The 19429-nt window shown below is 37.3% G+C and overlaps 1 protein-coding gene across 2 annotated transcripts in view; it reads right to left on the bottom strand.

Annotated features, from left to right (window-relative positions):
• The window catches only part of LOC138717798 (glutamate receptor ionotropic, kainate 2), a 384533-nt gene that overhangs the window by 129298 nt on the left and 235806 nt on the right, over positions 1-19429 (bottom strand). For both annotated transcript variants that reach the window (XM_069851637.1, XM_069851638.1), the window contains exon 11: positions 5347-5570. In XM_069851637.1, coding sequence (XP_069707738.1) covers positions 5347-5570 — 224 coding nt within the window. The remainder of the gene's footprint in view (positions 1-5346; positions 5571-19429) is intronic.

Raw genomic sequence — 19429 nt, 5'->3', positions numbered from 1 at the left:
CTTCTTGCATAATGCTATGATTTATTGGTATAGCTATTTAAATATTTTAGTTAATATAAAGTTACAAAAGCCCTCAAAGAGAGAGGAAAATTCTTGTCATGAATTCTGCCTCATTCATTTGACAGAACCCCCAGTGTTCCAGAGGCTGGCACAGTTGCTCTCTGCAATAAAGACAATAAAGACAATAAAGACAATCTCTAGAGCTAACAAAGACTTGGGTTTCATCCAGAAAAATTGTATGAAAAGAAGATAACTATACTGAATCTTTTGGAAGTACTTAACCAAGGTTCATAAGCTGCCAACTGTGTTTAACAGAAATAAAAAACTCTGACTTTGAAATAATTGTTAAGGGAGAGTTTTGGAAAAGCATGTAAATTTTGGCATGCTTTTATCCTTGTCTGTTTGCTCAGTATTTTATAGTCATATGACAATATCCCCACCTGCATTAAAGCTGAGGCAAATCTATCTTAAAACTGTAATATAGTAAGAGAAGCAGATTTTTGGTTTGACATCTGGATTGCCCTACTGAAAGATTAATCCATTCCTGAAAACATTTCACAACATACGCTGTAATTCTCTAGGGAAGTCTCAGAAGATAAAATTCTCATGGGAAGAATGCTTGCTAAGAATAAAGGGCAAATGTGTTAACTTCCTATTTGAATAAATATCAATATAGTAATTTAATAACCAAAGCTCCATAGTAACTAGAAAATTAGTTCCCTATCATTCTGCCATTAACTCCTTTCCATCAAAATAGTTTTCAAAGAATAGTTTGAAAATCAATCAGACAAGCCTAAGGACAGAAATCAGCTGATCAAGAAATATGAAATAAAAATGAAGACTGATGTGGTGTAAAAGGGACTCCAGAGAGAGATAATGCTCAGGGGTCTGTTCAAGTCTGTAGCAAGAAGCTATTCCTAGGCTTCTTCACAGAGGAAAGATTAAGATAGAAGTGTGGAGACATTTTTAAAACTCTTCATTTATTATGTTTTATTCCAGCTGGTAAGAGGAAAAATATAATTTGGTGATGAGGTGATGAGCACTGTGCTTTTATCACTGTTTACAAGGAAATTAAATACTGGTTGATACTAAATGCTGTGACAGCTGAGACCAGCTTCACTTATGAGAAGTAGGATAGCATAATTCTGCTGAAGGGAGAAAAAGTCATAAAACCTAACATAGAGACTGTGGTACAAGTAAAGGTGAATCAAGCCCTTTAAAATAATAATGCATGACTCAACATCATAAATTAGGGCAGTGACTTCATAAATTAGCACAGTTTAATGTCTGTTTATGCAACATTCACTGATACTTTGGACAGCTCAGTATAAGAACCATAAGAACTCATTAACAGACCATTTTATCCAGGCTGGTTTATCTGCTTCACAGTTGATCTGTAAAGGTGAAGTGTTGTGCTGAGGCAGGTGTATCTCTTCCAGTTATGGAGACAGGTCATTTATGAGTAAAATACTTTGTAACAGATATGTGCACAGCAAAGAGACCTTACTACACAGAGCAATACTTCAATATGCAGGGAATGACTTGAAACCCAGTATATCGGGTGGAAAATCATTGGGTAAAATATTTAAGGAGTTTAACTTCCATTTTGTGTTTCCAGAAAAGATTCATGAGCACATGGATGGTTAAAATCATATGTAAGAGATTCAAAAAATTATAATACAATCATAAGGAAAAATAACTGAAGATTAATTCTGAAAGTCATTAATTGGAAGACCTATGTAAATCAAACATATTTAGCATTTTTAGAAGTATGAAACAGATTTCCTTCATATTTTCTGTGCTGAATGGGAAGCATTCTTCAATGACCTACATATCAGATTTTGCAGAGACCAAAACAAGAAACAGCTGCTTCATATACACAGACTAATGGAAAAGAAGAGACAACATGTGCCTGTGAAGTTGGTATATAACACTGTAAGAAATCAGCATGTTTCTTAGAAGTTAAATAATGTTTTGCACTGACAGAAATGGAAAAAAGATCCACTAATTGAGTTTTTTCATTGTACAGATCAGAATATGTTGGATACTTGACAGAACTCCAAAAAGGAGTTGACATAGTTTACTCCAGACTTAGTTTTCCTTCTAATCACATCTAAACTGTGAATTTAACTGGGATTATAGAACAAAGAAAGAAGTAAAGACAGAGGCGAAAAAGGAAGATATTGGAGCTGGAATGCAATGAGATGTCAGATGACACAAGACACTGCTAGCAGTGATGCAAAGACAGTAGCTAACATCTGAAACAGATCTGTTACTGTTGTAACAAGAAGAAAAAAATGCTATATGACTTTCTCAGTTCACAGAAAAATAATAGGCTTAGTGTCAAGCAGCCTGGATTTATCCATTAGTCATCAGCCTGTATGACAAAGAAAAGAACTTTCAGAGACTAACCACCGTCACTACTTATATTCAAGAATCACAACAAACAAGATAAAGAGGGTTTCATATATGTGGAGAAATCACAATCTATTATAATTCACTACAAAGAATGACAATTACAGAAAACACTGTGTACAACAAATATGCTCATCCTATCCACAATGAAAAATCTGTATCATCAACATAATAGAAGACTTGTCTTTGCGGGGGGGCGGGGGGGAGGAGAGGAGGGGAACTAGAAGAGGAAAATGACATAAAAAAAGCCCTCCAGCTAACAAACGAATCTCTCTCCCAACTTTTTGTCTTCCTGAGCATGCAAAGTTTCCAGCTCCTTATATCTGGTTCTCAAATTGGAAGGAAAGCCATTGATCTTTCAAAAAAAGGAAAAGACTAATAAAGATTTAGATTAGTTTTTTCTCCCTTATTTATGCCTAATATGTTATTCTGTGGAACTCCTTTCAATAATTCTCTCAAAAAGGCTCTTGAACCTTTTACTGACTTCTTCATCTTTCCCTAAATAGCATGATACCATTGATTAATGGGTGAAATCCAAATATCACAACAGAAATATACTTTCCATTTTCAACATACCAAGCACTTATGTTCCAACAGTGTTTGGAAAACATGGCAGAACAATAAAATCATGAAACATTTGACACAAAAATGTGAGGCTTAAATCTAAAAAGAAATATTCTACACTGAATAATCTAATGAGATGTAATTACAAACCATCATACCATAAAAGACATACTAAGTACTGCTCCAAACATACATACTCCTCATTATGAAACATATAGTAATTTTTATGAAATACTAGTAGTTATAGTAGAAATAAAAATCTTTTTAATACGACACTCTAGGCAGAATCTGTTAATTTAGTGGCATACAGTCCAACATTTTCATCAGGACTGAATCAGCTGTGCATTACCTATCTTATAATCTGTAGTGAAGACACATGTTGAGCACTATGCTGCAAAGTCCCCTCCACTACCACACTTTAGTTAGCAGTATCTCTTTTTACAGGACAGACACATTTTGTGAATTAAATTCAAAAAAGGCTCTTTTACTTTTGAATTATGTTCATTTCTATCATCATTATTCAGCAATAGATTACATTTTTAACTTAGACCTGTTTCCCTATACAAACTATAGTGTTAGAAAAGGCTGTCACATACTATTAAGTCATTCTGCATTATGAATAAAATCTGTAGAATGTCTTACATAATCCTATAGTATTAATTCTAAATGTGTTATCTATATTTGATTGTACAAGTTAAGAGGTATTGAAAATCTCTAGATGTGTAGGTTGATATAAGATTATGTATAAAAAAGGTGTTTTATACAAATCTACAAAAATAACACAAACCCCTCTGCTCAGAGGGAGTATTTCATATTGCTTTACAATGAAGATAATAAGGAATTTATGGTGCTGGTCACAAAAACAGACAAGTGTAACAACATTCTGTAATATTGCTTTACTGTGTGGCACTTGTGTTTAAAAATAAACATTCTTTCTGGTTCTTCTAGTGAGATCAAGTGACTGAATAGCTTAATAAAAAAGGCTTCAAGAAAACATATCTTTCCTACAAAATATGACACCCTTTCAAAGCATAAAAATTCAGGTTCCTACTCCTACTAACATTACTAGGAGCTGTCTGTCAAAAGCACTGTGAATCATGCTGGAAATGTCCTTCAGTTATAACAGTAGGGTTGAAGATTTTGGAAATACACATGTATATTTTACATGAGGTGTTTCACAAGACAACATTTGTGATTTATGCTCAGCTGTGCATTCAAAAGTACCTGTATCACAGGGACACTTCAGAAATTAGTTTGCCCTGGTTATATAGTCCACTAAAATCTACTATTCTTTCAAGAAACTTTCAACATATCTGACTTTTTAAAACAGACTTATGAAAGTGGCACAGAAGTGAAGTTATTAATAGTAGAATATGTTTCAGTGTTATCTATATTACATCAATACCTTATGTAATTTAGGCACAGGTGATCTTACTAAATTACTTCTAATCTGCTTGCTAAAACCACTACCTCTCTCCTTAGCAGAGGAATGAAAAAACTTCTCCAAAATTAAGTGCATAGTATCAAAGAAAGATAGACAACTCTGATATCAACTGCAGCACAATAGGAAAAGAAAAATACGAATGTTCTACCATGTAGCACAGAATAAAATCATAAAAATCTTTGGGTTGAAGTGAGATTGCATTATTGAGTCAAAGATATGCTTCTAAAAATCATTGCTATAGATATAAATAAATAAATAAATAAATCTTAATAAAGGCATAAAAGCCAATATAATTTATAATCGATTTAGAAAAAAATATTTCAAAGTGACTACTAGGAGAAATCTGCAAACTAGTTTATACTTCCACCCCTGGGAATCACTGATTTACTATTCTGAATTTTTTTCCTGCAAAGGTCAGATTTACAACATGTAAGGGTATATTTTTTGATGGACTTTACTTCCCATTCTGTACTTCACTACATAAAGTAACTTATTTTCTAACGGGTAGAGGCCCACTCTGCACATCTAAGTTTAACATGGTCAGCTAAGTACTCAATTTGAGACTAAGCATCATAGCATCAAATGAAATAAGGTTAACAAAATAAAATATGTTAACCCTTTTCTTTCTGAACACAGCATAATTGGGAAAAGACATTCCATAAACTTTCTAATGCCTCTAAATTTGTAAATAAAATGAGAAAGCTAGCTATCATACTCAAGACTTAGAGACAATAAACGGGAGACTTAGTATGGCAGTGGAGAAATTTAACAATGAGAACCCTGATCATTAATTAATCTTCTGTACATCATGAAGTTAAAATATAAGAGCATGAAAGTAAGAAAAATTTTGTGACTTTTGACAATTATTAGTAAGAAAAAAATGATAACAATTGCCAAAAAAATCACAAAAGTTGACATGTTACCTGGCTATGACAAAGAGCACACAACTGACACCCAAGTAAGCCAGCAGAATATACATCCAGATATCAGGGGAGAGAGGATTCAGGAAGGAGAAGACGCCCGGGTTTGTACCATTGGGCTTGCGGTACAAAATACTTATTCCAAGAGTCATAAATGGCTTGGAAAAGTCGATGACCTTCTCTCGAACATAGGTAATTGCCAATGGTGCAACTGCAAGGTCAGCTTTCTGTTAACAGAAATACAAAAAGAGAAAGAGGCCATAAGCAGTAGAAACAGGTTGAAGCAGACAGTCAGATTAGGCAAAACACGAACTTCACATCGAGGAGATTTGGTTTTGTACTAGATAGTCTGAAATTGAGAACTTTCTTCTCTCTATGAGTAAGGAAACTGAGTTATTCTACTTCTTGTTTGCTAAAATAATATAGCAGCATTTGGAGAAAATTAAGGACATGACTACAGGGATAGCAGCAAAAAAATGCATATTGCAGAAAATATGGACATCTATTATCACGACTTTTAAAACTTTTAAAAATATACATATCAAAATATGTCTTCTCTTTGTCACTCCTTCACTGTGATCTTTAGAAGCTGATATATTTGTGAAACATATTTGAATATGCTTGCACAACTGTAGGAAAAAGGGCCAGGAATCAGCTTTCCTTATGTTAGCATAAAAGTATTGGTACAAAACGAACATTTTAAAATTGGAAGTGCAAGTTCTAAGAAAGTATAGCTGTCCTTTCTAGTTTGCAGAAATCACTATGAAACTTGTAAATAACTAACTCTTTTTTAATTTCAGCATTTAAAATTAAACCATACAGTAGAATATGTTTTGTCAATTTACATTTAATTTCAGTTGTTACGTTAATAATTTATGGGAGATTAGTAAATGGTCTATACTAATTTTTATTGAAAATTTAATGTAAGCCATAGTGACAAGAAATGTGCAGCATTTAATATTCAACTTTTGTCAACAGCTTTTTAAGGACTACTGAGCACATGAACATATGTGTGCATGTACATGTACATGTATGAAAAATGGATGTTTAGAGTGAGAAAATATGCAGTACAAGACTTATCAAGCTGTAAAGTAAGAAATCCTCGTAAACTCTAAGTAAATATAGGTATATAATGACAGAACTAGTACAGCTACCATGAAATACTATTATCTGAGTAACATAGCAGTAAATAATACCATTTTCAGAAGGTCTGTTCCAAACAGAGATCCAGAGATTTTATTCCAAATAAAATCGTTTAATTTATATGTTTATCTGTTTTCTTTTGTTCAATCCTTACCAGGTATACCGTGTAACACTCAACATTCCACACAATATTATAGCATTTCAATGTTTCCCTTTTTTTTTTGACTCACCTTCCACAAAGTTCTACTATAGTCTATTGTTGTTAAGTGCATTTATCATATCTACTCTAGTAAAGTACTTCTACGTTACTACATGAAACATGCTTAATTTCCACTGGTATTGAGAACTTATCTGTATTAATCAGACCAGCAAAGCTTTATTCCAGAGCAGCTGAGGTTTTATGGATTGCATATTATTGATGATATTCCAGATGATGCAAGAAAGAAAACAAGAAAGCAAGAAACTAACACTAATTTCTATTAAAAGTTACAGATCAACATGTAGAAGTCTGAGAAACATAACTTAAGCTATTAGTTTGAGAGGCAACTAGCAGTCCTTACCCTGATTCTGATGCCAAGTCACTAGAAACAGTCAGACAATGCAAGCGCCCAAAGACAGAAAAGAGATCTTTTGGAAAGCTGTTGGTAGTTGTGAATTTTGGTCTTAAAATCATTAACAGACCCTTAATAATTAACAAATCATAACTTTTAACAAATACTACAGGAAATCCAATCCTAAGTCCTTAGATGAAAACAAAATAGTATACAAGTAAATATAGGTTGTAAATGTCTGCAAGGGAGCAAAACTCTAGGGAAGCTGCAGATTAAATTAGAAAAATAACTGAACAAGAAATAATGCATATCTGATATGACAGAACAGGAAAATCAGATGTCCCAGCCTATGAGGAACAGGTCCAAAATATAGGTCCATAACTTGATATGCCAAGGTTTTCTTCAGAGGTTTAGTAATGCTATTTCAATACTCTTGAACTAGTATATCACCAGAAGAAAAAAAATAAAACATCTAAAAAAAAATATATCTGGAGTCTTTACTGACTGAAGTAATTAAAAGCTGCAAGAATGACCGACATAAAAAAAAGTAATACCAGCACATGTAAACACTTCTACTTATTAGATATGTGCATTCTCCAAAATATTCAACTCCCTTGGCAGATGTTTCATTCTGAAATGGCACTACCTGAAAGTATGAGAGATTAAGGGTCAGTTTTCCAGAAGTGCAGTACCAGGGTCTCATACATTCTTCTACTATGAAGAATACAGGTAAGAGAATTCTCTTTATTTAATTTCTCAAGATGAATTGGAGAAGAATGATGTAAAATTAGGATTTTATCAATCTACATTTATTAGCATTTGAAACAAATGAGTACATCCTAAAGTGGCTTTCTGATAAATTCCATAACAAAGGATATTTGTCTCTTTCAGCGATGATGTATCATTCCATTTTTTAGAATGATGTGTATATCATTCTATACTTTAAGGAAAAAAAATCTATCTATCTGAAACCATACTCCTAAATAGCATTTACTCTTGACTTCGGAGCACCTGAGATTAAGACTTTTTTTATGACAGCATCCAAGGACTGGTGATACTAAGCTAGTTGCTACTGAGAAAAATTCTGCACCAACTAAAATTTACAACAGCAATACAAGTAAGTCTGACAATGATATTCCAAAAAAAAGATGTGGTCCCAAGCAAAATGGAAGAGCTGTACAGCAACACAAACAGCAGCTATACCCTGTGATAAAGGAACACAGTGCAGACAACAATGGTAGACGGCATAGACTGGAGAAAAATACTCCTTTGCAGTAAGGTCTTACTTTAAATATTTCAAATATGAGGATATGAATAGTCTTTAATAGTAAGGTAAGATGTTCTCTGGTACTCAGTCTCACAAGCCAGAAGACAGGGAGGAAGAGCAGAACAAAGCTCCCATGAATATAGTTAGAGACCTGTTCGGCCATTATACATTCACAAGTCTATGGGGCCAGATGGTATCCACCCAAGGGTATTAAAAGAGCTGGAAGAGGTGCTTGCCAAATCCCTTTCCATCCAGCAGTTCTGGTTGACTGGGTAAGTTCCATGTGACTGGAGGCTGGCAAATCATGTGCCCACTTACAACAAGGTCTGGAGGGAGGATCCAGGAAACTACAGTATACACAAGACAACCAGGTGATCAGGTCCAGTCAGCATGGGTTTATGATTGGCAGAGTTTACTTTTCAGCCTAAGCCCCTAAGTTAATACATAAACTTCCTCAGCCACCATAAAATTATGGGTTTGTTAACTTGAAAGCTGAGTCTCGGTTACATTCCCTTTGGAGAAAATGCTTCCCTAAGCTAAACAGAGAAGGGTTAATGCCAGCTTCAGATCTTTAAACTCATCTAATGGGAGCTTAATGCACAGAGTGTTTACGTATTATTCTTGTTCACAGAAATGCATTTCTCTGACACTGATTTGAAAAACAAGATCTGTAGTTTCCCTTTAAGCTTGTTATCTATCCTAAACTGGCTTGTTCATGCTGCTGCTTTTAAGAAAATTTTATACCTTGTGAAAGGCTTTTAGTCAGGATGGAAGATATTCATTTTATTTCGAAAAAAACAGGACATTATTAGGGCTTTATGCTATTTTTATTTTAATTAGTCACTTACATTATTTCAATATAAATTGCTTTTCATAGTTTTGTACTACCTTTCAAAGGATCATAGGACAACTCAGAACGAAAGAGATATGAGGTGCTCTTTAGTCCAATGGCCTGTTCAAAACAGGGTCATCTACATGATCAGACCAGGTTGCTCTGGGCTTTACAGGTCCTGGAAAGCTTCTACTAGATGACATTACACTGGCCAAATATAACGAGCACACCACAAAGTCAAAAACAAGATAGCTCATTTTAGATGTCACTCTTACTCGTGGGATCCTGACTTGTATAATTTAAGAATAATTGCTAACAACATTGTATATAGATGCAGCTTTAGCAGTCATCTGATGTGATGTGATGACAGTTTCAGTAGGTACTGGCTCAAGTTATATAGTTATTTCTAATGGCTGAACAGTTTCTCAGTAATTACTGTTCAACAACAAAAAGTTACTGAAAGACAGGAGGTTTGCTCAGCTTCATTTTACTGACTATGAGAAATATTTCACAGCTGTTTCATTTCTTTAGTGATTCTTATATTATCATGGCTAATACTTTTCTTGGAAAAGTCTTGAACAGCTTTGGTAACCAATGACTGTGTTAACTACAAGAAGTCAAACCTTTAGAGGAGGGTGCTAATCTAGTAACCAGCAAGATCATCTCCCTAGAGATCTAGATCTAAAACAAAAGCAAAAGGTTCTGCAGAGGAAATCTATCTTCTGTCCTCTGTGAAAAAATGTGCTACATTAGTTCAACTAGATGGAAACATTTGGAATTCTTCCTGTAATGGCTTCTAAACAGGATGGAGCATATCTTGATCAACCTAACGGTGTCTAGAACTGACTTTTGGTATTGTCTCCTCTTTGTTCCTTTGTTATTCTCTGAATGTTTAGTCAAGGAAAAATACTAGTATTAAACCTATCAGGAACTCCAAAATTTGATGATTTCCATTATTTCCTTTTTTTCAAAGTTGGTAAATCTAGGAATTTTTCTAGTCTATTCTCATTTAGCCATGCTTTCATAGATTAGATTTACTAGCTGAATAGATGTAATGTACCCATTTTATAAACAGTCACAAAGTTTCTATTTGTTGATTTATAGGATGCTGTTTTACTGAAGTATTTTGCATCAACTTCGTTTTGATCAACAGTAACAGGAACTGTAAGAGGACTAGAAGCAGTGGACCATGACACTACACTTATCAGGAAGATGGATGACAATAAATTACAACAATAAAAAAACCTCAGCCTTAATTCTTATCACTTCACTCCAGCAGAGTTTTCCACAAAGGGCTCTTGTAATGGTCAGAAGAGCAAGATTCACATACCCACAGAAAGAACAAATTGACAAACACAGTATTTACAAGACAGTATAGATAATGTGGCTCAGGAAAGGGAGGTTCTCTCTTTAAAAAAAATTATAGAAGTACTTAAATTAATAAAAATGTTACAGTTCTTCTTTACAGTTACCACACTTTTATTCCAAAATTGATTTTCACCAGAGGTAGTTACTAAACAAGAAAGTTACTAGACACCATGTTCCAATGTAGCTTTCTGAAAAAGACAGAGGTAGCACTGATTCCTTGTTTCTGGCTAGCATTTTTATCATTATATTTTCCAATTTTACCATAACTCCTTTGAAGGTTTGGTTGTTTGTTTTTTTTTCCATTATTTAACCACATATGTGGCCTGGACTTTCAGTTCTGTACTGTACCAGATGCATTTTGATGCAGCCTCCATAAGGAATAGACTTCATTTTAAAGAGAATCCACACACTGAAATTCTCAATGAATCTATAAATTCCAGTGTCTTAGGTTTTAACTAAAAATGTTCACTATTATAAACAATAAAAAAAATTAGAGAATTTTATCATAAGAAATAAAAACAGAAGTGGTTTTGTACTGTGTATATTCTCAAAACACTGTATATCATTGCATGCTTTACATGTGCAATAAATATAACATAATAGTTAATATAGTACATATTATATTACCCAAAAATATTGTCACAAATCTAAGGAAGAAAAATATTAGTGGTGCTTATGTGCACTAGATCCAAATTTAGTACTGGGTATATGTAAGGTAATTCATTTGAAAAACTTGTCAGATTAATTTAAATTCAATAAAGCCTATCCAAGCTCTAGGCATTATTTAAATACTGAAGATACCATGATAAACTTATTAACAATCAGATTTAATAAAAATAACATGCAGATCCTAATGATGATATCTGTGGTGGTTGAGTTAATATGTTTCTGATATTTGTAAGACAAAAATCTATGAAGCACTTAAAAATGTCATTACTGTTTTAATTTATTCCTTGTATTATGTGAAGTTCTGCTTCATTCTGGAAGACAAGGATCGCCAGCACCCTCCTCTCCACAACTTCCTTTCAGGTAATTGTAGAGAGCAATAAGATCTCCTCTCAGCCTCCTCTTCTCAAGACTACACAACCTCAGTTCCCTCAACTGCTCCTTGTAAGACTTGTTCTCCAGCTCCTTCACCTTCTTTGTCACTCTTTTCTGGACTCACTCCAGAGCCTCAACATCCTTCTTGTGGTGAGAGGCCCAGAACTGAACACAGTATTCGAGGAGCGGTCTCACCAGTGCCGAGTACAGAGGGAGAAGAACCTCCCTGGACCTGCTGGTCACGCCGTTTCTGATCCAAGCCAAGATGCCATTGGCCTTCTTGGCCACCTGGGCACACTGCTGGCTCATGTTCAGTCGGTTGTCAACCAACACACCCAGGTCCCTCTCCTCCAGGCAGCTTTCTAGACAGACTTCTCCTAGTCTGTAGCACTGCATAGGGTTGTTGTGCCCCAAGTGCAGGACCCGGCATTTGGCCTCGTTAAACCTCATCCCATTGGACTCTGCCCAGCGGTCCAGCCTGTCCAGATCCCTTTGCAGAGCTTCTCTACCCTCCAGCAGATCGACACTTCCACCCAGCTTAGTGTCGTCCGCAAACTTGCTAAGGGTGCACTCGATGCCTTCATCCAGGTCATTGATGAAGACATTGAACAGGGCTGGACCCAGCACTGAGCCCTGGGGAACCCCACTTGTCACTGGCCTCCAGCTGGATTTCACACCATTTCCCACCACTCTCTGGGCCCGGCCATCCAACCAGTTTTCCACCCAGGAGAGTGTGCACTTGTCCAGGCCAGAGGCTGACAGCTTCTCAAGCAGAACACTGTGAGAAACAGTGTCAAAGGCTTTGCTGAAGTCCAGGAAGACCACATCCACAGCCTTTCCCTCATCTAGCAGCCGAGTCACTTTGTCATAGAAAGCGATCAGGTTAGTTTGGCAAGACCTGCCTTTTGTGAACCTATGTTGACTGGGCCTGATCACCCGGTTCTCTTGCATGTGCTTCATGATAGCACTCAAGATCACCTGCTCCATGACTTTCCCTGGCACTGAGGTCAGACTGACAGGCCTGTAGTTCCCTGGATCCTCCCTGCGGCCCTTCTTGTAGATGGGCACGACATCAGCCAGCCTCCAGTCCAGTGGGACTTCCCCAGTCCTCCAGGACTGTTGGAAGATGATGGAAAGGGGTTTGGCCAGCACATCCGCCAGCTCCTTCAATACCCTTGGATGAATCCCATCCGGCCCCATAGACTTGTGGGTGTCTAGTCGGGCTAGCAAGGCTCTGACCACCTCCTCTTGGATCATGGGAGCCTCATTTTGCTCCTCTAGCTCCTGGGTTTGTACACAGATGGAACAACTTTCTTTACAATTAAAGACTGAGGCAAAGAAGGCATTAAGTACCTCAGCCTTTTCCTCATCCCCTGTCACTGTTGTTCCTTCTGTGTCTAATAGGGACTGTATGGTCTCCCTAGTCCTCCTTTTATTATTTATATATTTATAGAAGGATTTTTTGTTATCTTTCACAGACTTTGCCAATCCAATTTCTAGCTGAGCCTTAGCCCTTCTGATTTTTTCTCTACACAATCTTACTTCCCTCCCGTAGTCCACCCAAGAGGCCTGTCCCTTCTTCCAGAGCCCATAAACATTTCTCTTCTTCTTGATATCACTCAAGATCTCTCTGTTCAACCAAGCTGCATTTCTCCCCTGCCGGCTTTTTTTCTGGAACATGGGGATGACTTTCTCTTGAGCTGCTAGGATTTCCTTTTTGAAGAGCTCCCAGCCCTCCTGGGCTCCCTTGCCCTTAAGGACTGTCTCCCATGAGACTTTGCCAACCAGGCTTCTGAAGAGTTCAGAGTCTGCCCTCTGGAAATTTAATGCTACTGTCCTGCTAACCACCCTCTTCACTTCACCTAGAACAGAAAACCCTATCATCTCATGATCACTTTGTCCTAGGCGTCCACCTACTGCCACATCCCCCACAAGGCCTTCTCTGTTCACAAACATCAGGTCCAGGAGGGCACGTTCCCTTGTTGGTTCATTCACCAGCTGTGCAAGGAAGTTGTCTTCCACGCACTCCAGGAGCCTCCTAGACTGCTTCCTTTCTGCTGTATTGTACTTCCAGCAGATATCAGGAAGATTGAAGTCTCCCACAAGAATGAGAGGCATTGATCTAGAGATTAACCCCAGCTGTTTATAGAAGAGCTCATCAGCTGCTTCTCCTTGGCTGGGTGGTCTGTAACAGACTCCCATCACAAAATCTACCTTCTGGTGGGCTCCTCTGATTTTAACCCACAGGCACTCAATCTCCTCACCACCACAATCCATCTCAACAGAGTCCAAGTCCTCCCTTACAAAGAGGGCTACCCCACCTCCTCTCCTACCCTTCCTATCCTGCCTGAAGAGTTTGTACCCCAGGTTAGTTTGGCAAGACCTGCCTTTCATGAACCCGTGTTGACTGGTCCTGATCAACCGGTTGCCTTGCATGTGCTTCATGATAGCACTCAAGATCACCTGTTCCATGACACAGAGGTCAGACTGACAGGCCTGTATTTTCCCGGATCCTCCCTCTGATCCTTCCTGTAGATGAGCACATCAGCCAGCCTCCAGTCAAGTGGAACTTCCCCAGTCAGCCAGGACTTCTGGAAGATTATGGAAAGGTGTTTGGCAAGCACATCCACCAGCTCCCTCAACATTCTTAGGTGGATCCCGTCTGGCCCCATAGACTTGTGAGTGTCTAATTGGGCAAGCAAGTCTCTAACCACTTCTTCTTGGATCATGGGTGCTTTGTTCTGCTCCTCTAACTTCTGGGGATGTACACACAGGGAACAACTTTCCTTGCTATTAAAGACTGAGGCAAAGAAGGCATTAAGTACCTCAGCCTTGTCCTCATCCTTTGTCACAGTTGTTCCCTTTGCATCCAATAAGGACTAAATATTCTCCCTGGGCCTCCTTTTACTGTTAATGTATTTATAGAAAGATTTTTTGCTATCTTTCACTGGCTTGGCCAATCTGAGCTCTAATTGGGCTTTAGCCCTCCTGATCTTTCTTCTGCATGATCCCACTTCCCCTCTGTAGTCCACGCAAGATGCCTGTCCCTTCTTCCAAAGTTCATAGACATTCCCCTTCTTTTTGATGTTCACCCATATCTCCCTGTTCAACCAAGCTGTTTTTTTTCCCTGATGGCTCATTTTCAGTACATGAGGACAGCTTGCTCCTGAGCTGCCAGGATTTCCTTCTTGAAGAGTACCCAGCCCCCTTGGGCTCCCTTCCCCTTAAGGACTGTCTCCCATGGGACTTTATCAACCACCCTTCTGAACAGTCCCAAGTCTGCCCTGTGGAAGTTTAATGTGGCCGTTCTGCTAACCTCCCCTCCTCACCTCACCTAGAACTGAGAATTTTACCATCTCATGATCACTTTGCCCCAGGCATCCTCTAACCGCCACATCACCCACAAGGCCTTGTCTGTTCACAAACAGCAGGTCCAGGAGGGCGCGTTCCCTTGTTGGCTCTTTCACCAGTTGTGTGAGGAAGTTGTCATCCACACACTCCAGGAACCTCCTGGTAAAATGAATTACTATGAACAAGTTGCAGAAGAGCCTTATGTTCCCAAGTCCGTGTCCTTACGGGGGACTTCACTACCTCAATACCTGCTGGAAGAACAACACAGCAGGGCACAGGTAATCCTGTTGCTAGAGTACAGAGATGACAAATTTATAACACAAGTGATGAAGTCAGTGAAAAGGGGAGATGCTCTGCTGAACCTCACAGTTACAAACAAGGTAAATGGGTCTGGGATGTGAACATTGGCAGTGGTCTTCCCTGCAGTACCTGCCATATGAGGAGAGGCTTGTGAGAGCTGGGACCATTTAGCCTGGAGAAGAGAAGACTCAGAGCAATCTGATCAATCAATATAAACAGAGGAAAGTAAAGAAGACAGAGCTGAACCCTTCTCAGTGGTGTTCAGTGAAAGAAGATGTAATGGGCACAAACTGAAATGCAGAAAATTCCATTTATACATAAAAAGCCTGTTTATCGTAGGAATGGTCAAGCACTGGAGCAGGTTGCCCAAGGAGTCTCCATTCCTAGGGACAGTCAAAATCCCATGACTCCAGTTGATCTGCCCTCCTTGGCTTTGCATTGAGCAGGGATTTGGTCTAGCTGATCTCTAGGGTCAATTTCAACCTCAACAATTCTTTTATTCTGTAGTAAGTAATTTCTCTTTCCAATTATGTACACAAAACTTTGTAAATCATTGTAGTTTTATTTCTATTCTGGATATATCCAGAATAAGAAAATTTGTAATTAGTATCTATTTCATTCCTCTTATTTCTATATTACTGGATTTCAGTGGGGAATTAAGAGAAAAGGAGAACTATTCTTTTCTGACAATGACACTATAGAAGAATATTCTTAAAGATACTTCAGAAAGATAAATTTAAACACTTAAACATAGCAAATAATTCAACAGAAGTTCTAGAGATAACACGATACCTAGTTAGATACAGGACTGTTAAGTCTAGAATTGAAATGTGCTACTTCTCAGTCTCACAAAGCATGATTAGTGCGATGCTACTCTGCTGGTACCTGGTTCTAGCTTTCTGATTCAGGCACACTTGAGTGACATCTGAAATCATGCTCATGCTGTAATCTAAGTTGCTACTGCTCTTTCAGCAAAACTCTATCACCTTTATGCAGGTCTCTTAACAGCAACAAGATTAGAATCATAGTATCATACAGTCATTTAGGCTGGAAAGGACCTTTAAGATCATGGAGTCCAACTGTTAACCTAATACTGCCAATTCTACCACTAAACCATGTCCCTAAGCACCATATCTGATTTAAAAGACTTCAAACACTTCCAGGTGTGACTCCACACTATCCTGGGTAGCCTGTTCTAGTGCTTGAAAACCTTTCAGTGAGAAAATTTTTCCTGATAGCCAATATAAAGCTCCCCTGGCACAATCTGAAGAGAAAAGCAATGGCACCGTGATTCTATGGTGCTTATTCCTATCCAACCTGTATTTTCTTTATAATATTAATGTAGATCTTATACTAGTGTTGTTCTTATGTTTTGGAATTATGAAATAACACAGTATTTCAATAACTCTCTTGAGGTTCAGAGGGATCATTTTCAAACTAACGTGAAAATTATAGGACATGGAAATGACAGGGCTGAATGCTGCACATGCCATTTTGAAAGAACTCCATTATTTTTCTAGCTAGGCAAATTAAGTTTAAAAATTAATAAAGATAATCAATTATCACACATTTGAAGAATGACTTGAGGATTTGTGTGTAACAAGATTTGGATACATTATTGACAAGACTTTTGTTCTAGAATAAATGTAGTCTTCTTTACAATACCATCCATATAACAAAAAAATCTAATAAAATACTTCTATGTTAGTCTTCTATTTTTAATGAAAAAATCCACATTACCTCGTACACAAAATAGTTTTCTAGTAAACAATCTATCTTCCACAGTAAAAATAAATACTTACTTCCAATAACAGGTTATTGTATAAACTTCTAAAGCAAAGAAAGAAAGAAAAACAATTCTTCAAGCATAATGTTTGCCATTTCTTTAGACTTGACTGTATAGCCTTAAATTTTTAATGACTTTTTAAATTATGTGGCTTGTATATATAAAAATTGTTCTTAGCATGTCACTTATTTATCCAATATTCTGAGTAAAAGAAAATAATAATCTAACAAGTGCCTACACCATTTCACAGTTTCTACTGGCACTTTATGAATACCGCACCTCACCCATTCTCACAAAAAGATATATTAATTCTTTAGAAGCACTTATATTCAGTTGGGAAACAGCAGAATAAAAATTGTGCAAAAAAGCCCAAGGTTGCACTGGCAATTTCTTTTTTAAACTCTGAATTTTCAACTTCTGTATAAGTTTCTTAAACAACTGAATTAACTTTGATGCTCTAAGAATAATAGAACAGAATCAATACCTTTCAGTTCCACAAACAGCATGGGTGATATTCTGTTTTGGGCATCTTTCCCAGGGATACGTCTCATGCCAGCATATCCTGAAACTGTTTTAGTAAAATACTCTTTTGCTGAAAACTGACATACTCCAGGATTCTACAGTCCCTCCTCCCTACCTTCCATGATAAACAAAAGACAAACTGCAGTAACTATATTAAAAATTCATTCAGTTTTGTTAATTGTACTTCATGAATACACCTCTAGGTGATTTATACAAGTCCTTTGCAATTCTTTCAAAATCCTTCTGTTAGTATTTCCAAATAAAGAAAACTCAAGTAGAGGCTAAGTATCAACGTTTCTTATGAACATGTTCATTGTGTGCCATGTTCAGTTGTATAAGTAGAATTTATGAATTCCTGATCTACCAAGCATGCAATCAAACTCCTTAATCATTGCTTCTGGGAGGAAAGAGTTTAAAATAAAATCTGAGTAAGCAGAGAGGAGGACTAAGGGAGAGTTGGGAAAACTGCTACTGATCAACTTTCCCTGTACTGCTGCAATTATTTTGATCTTTGCAGTGATCAAGTACTGAGCACTGAAGTACAGATACTATATAAACAGACTGAATTAACAGATTTGTGATAAGCTGAAAAAATAACTTGCTGAAGATTTGACATGAAAAAAAGAATTGCAAATCACCTCCTTGGAAGAAAAGCACATATTTGAATAGAGAAGTTGTTTCATCAATTTTCTCTGGGTAATTTAATTTCTATTAAATGGGGCCACCCCCAACAACCAACATTTCTGAACCAGAAGAGACAGAATAAGAATGTCAATACACAAAGTCACCTAATAAAAGGGATGATTCCTAAAGGAAATTAACTCTGCTCTTAGAGAGTATTTTACTTCAGCCAACATATACATAGAAACAACAATCCCTATGTTGTTTTCTATAATCCGGTAGGAGAATGATCAAGGCAAGGATCAGAAATTACAAACAAACAATTCTACACAGCAAAATGTGCTATTTATCATGAAGGATGCATGTTACTAAAATAATTCAGTGTATTTCCTGAATCTTGTCTATACTTTAAATAAATTCTGAGTTAACTAGCAAAATGCCAGAAGACAAAGTATGGATATTGTTCCAAAAAGTAAGTTTGGTTCTTTGACCACTGGTAGGATTTGATAAGACTAATAGAATAAAAAGGAAAAAAAATAGAAATGGGAAAAGATATAGAAACACAAAGCAACAGAAAAGGGATTTTAACAGAAAAATAAGGTTCATTGGTAGTGGTTAAAATTGTGAAAATTCAAATGAGACAACCATAACACCCTAACTGTCAAAAACATTACTTAGGCATACTGAAGGGTCTGGAGAACAGGCCTTATGAGGAACGGCTGAGAGAGCTGGGGTTGTTTAGCCTGGAGAAGAGGAGGCTGAGGGGAGACCTCACTGCTCTCTACAACTACCTGAAAGGAGTTGTGGAGAGGAGGGTGATGGCTTCTTCTCCCAAGTGACAGGGGACAGGACAAGAGGGAATGGCCTCAAGCTCCTCCAGGGGAGATTTAGGCTGGACATTAGGAAAAAATTTTTCACAGAAAGGGTCATTGGGCACTGGCAGAGGCTGCCCAGGGAGGTGGTTGATTCACTTTCCCTGGATGTGTTTAAGGCACGGGTGGACGAGGTGCTAAGGGGCACGGCTTAGTGTTTGATAAGAATGGTTGGACTCGATGATCTGGTGGGTCTCTTCCAACCTAGTTGTTCTATGATTCTATGATATTCACTTACCCCTAGTGTCAAGAAATTTCAGATAAACGGCCTGTTGAGTACAGATGCTCAGAAAAACTCCACAGATCTCAGAGTATTTATTGAGAAGTCCCTACTGTGGAAGTCTTCTACCTCTTCTGGTGTCAGATCATTTGAGAATACACTTAAAATTATTCATCTAGTTTCTCTGAGAAACACAGAATATGATCAGCACC

This window comes from Phaenicophaeus curvirostris, chromosome 2 (genome assembly GCF_032191515.1).
Source record: "Phaenicophaeus curvirostris isolate KB17595 chromosome 2, BPBGC_Pcur_1.0, whole genome shotgun sequence".
Lineage (NCBI taxonomy): Eukaryota > Metazoa > Chordata > Aves > Cuculiformes > Cuculidae > Phaenicophaeus > Phaenicophaeus curvirostris.
Note: the sequence above shows the minus strand (reverse complement) of the source record. Positions and strands in the feature narration are given on the sequence as shown.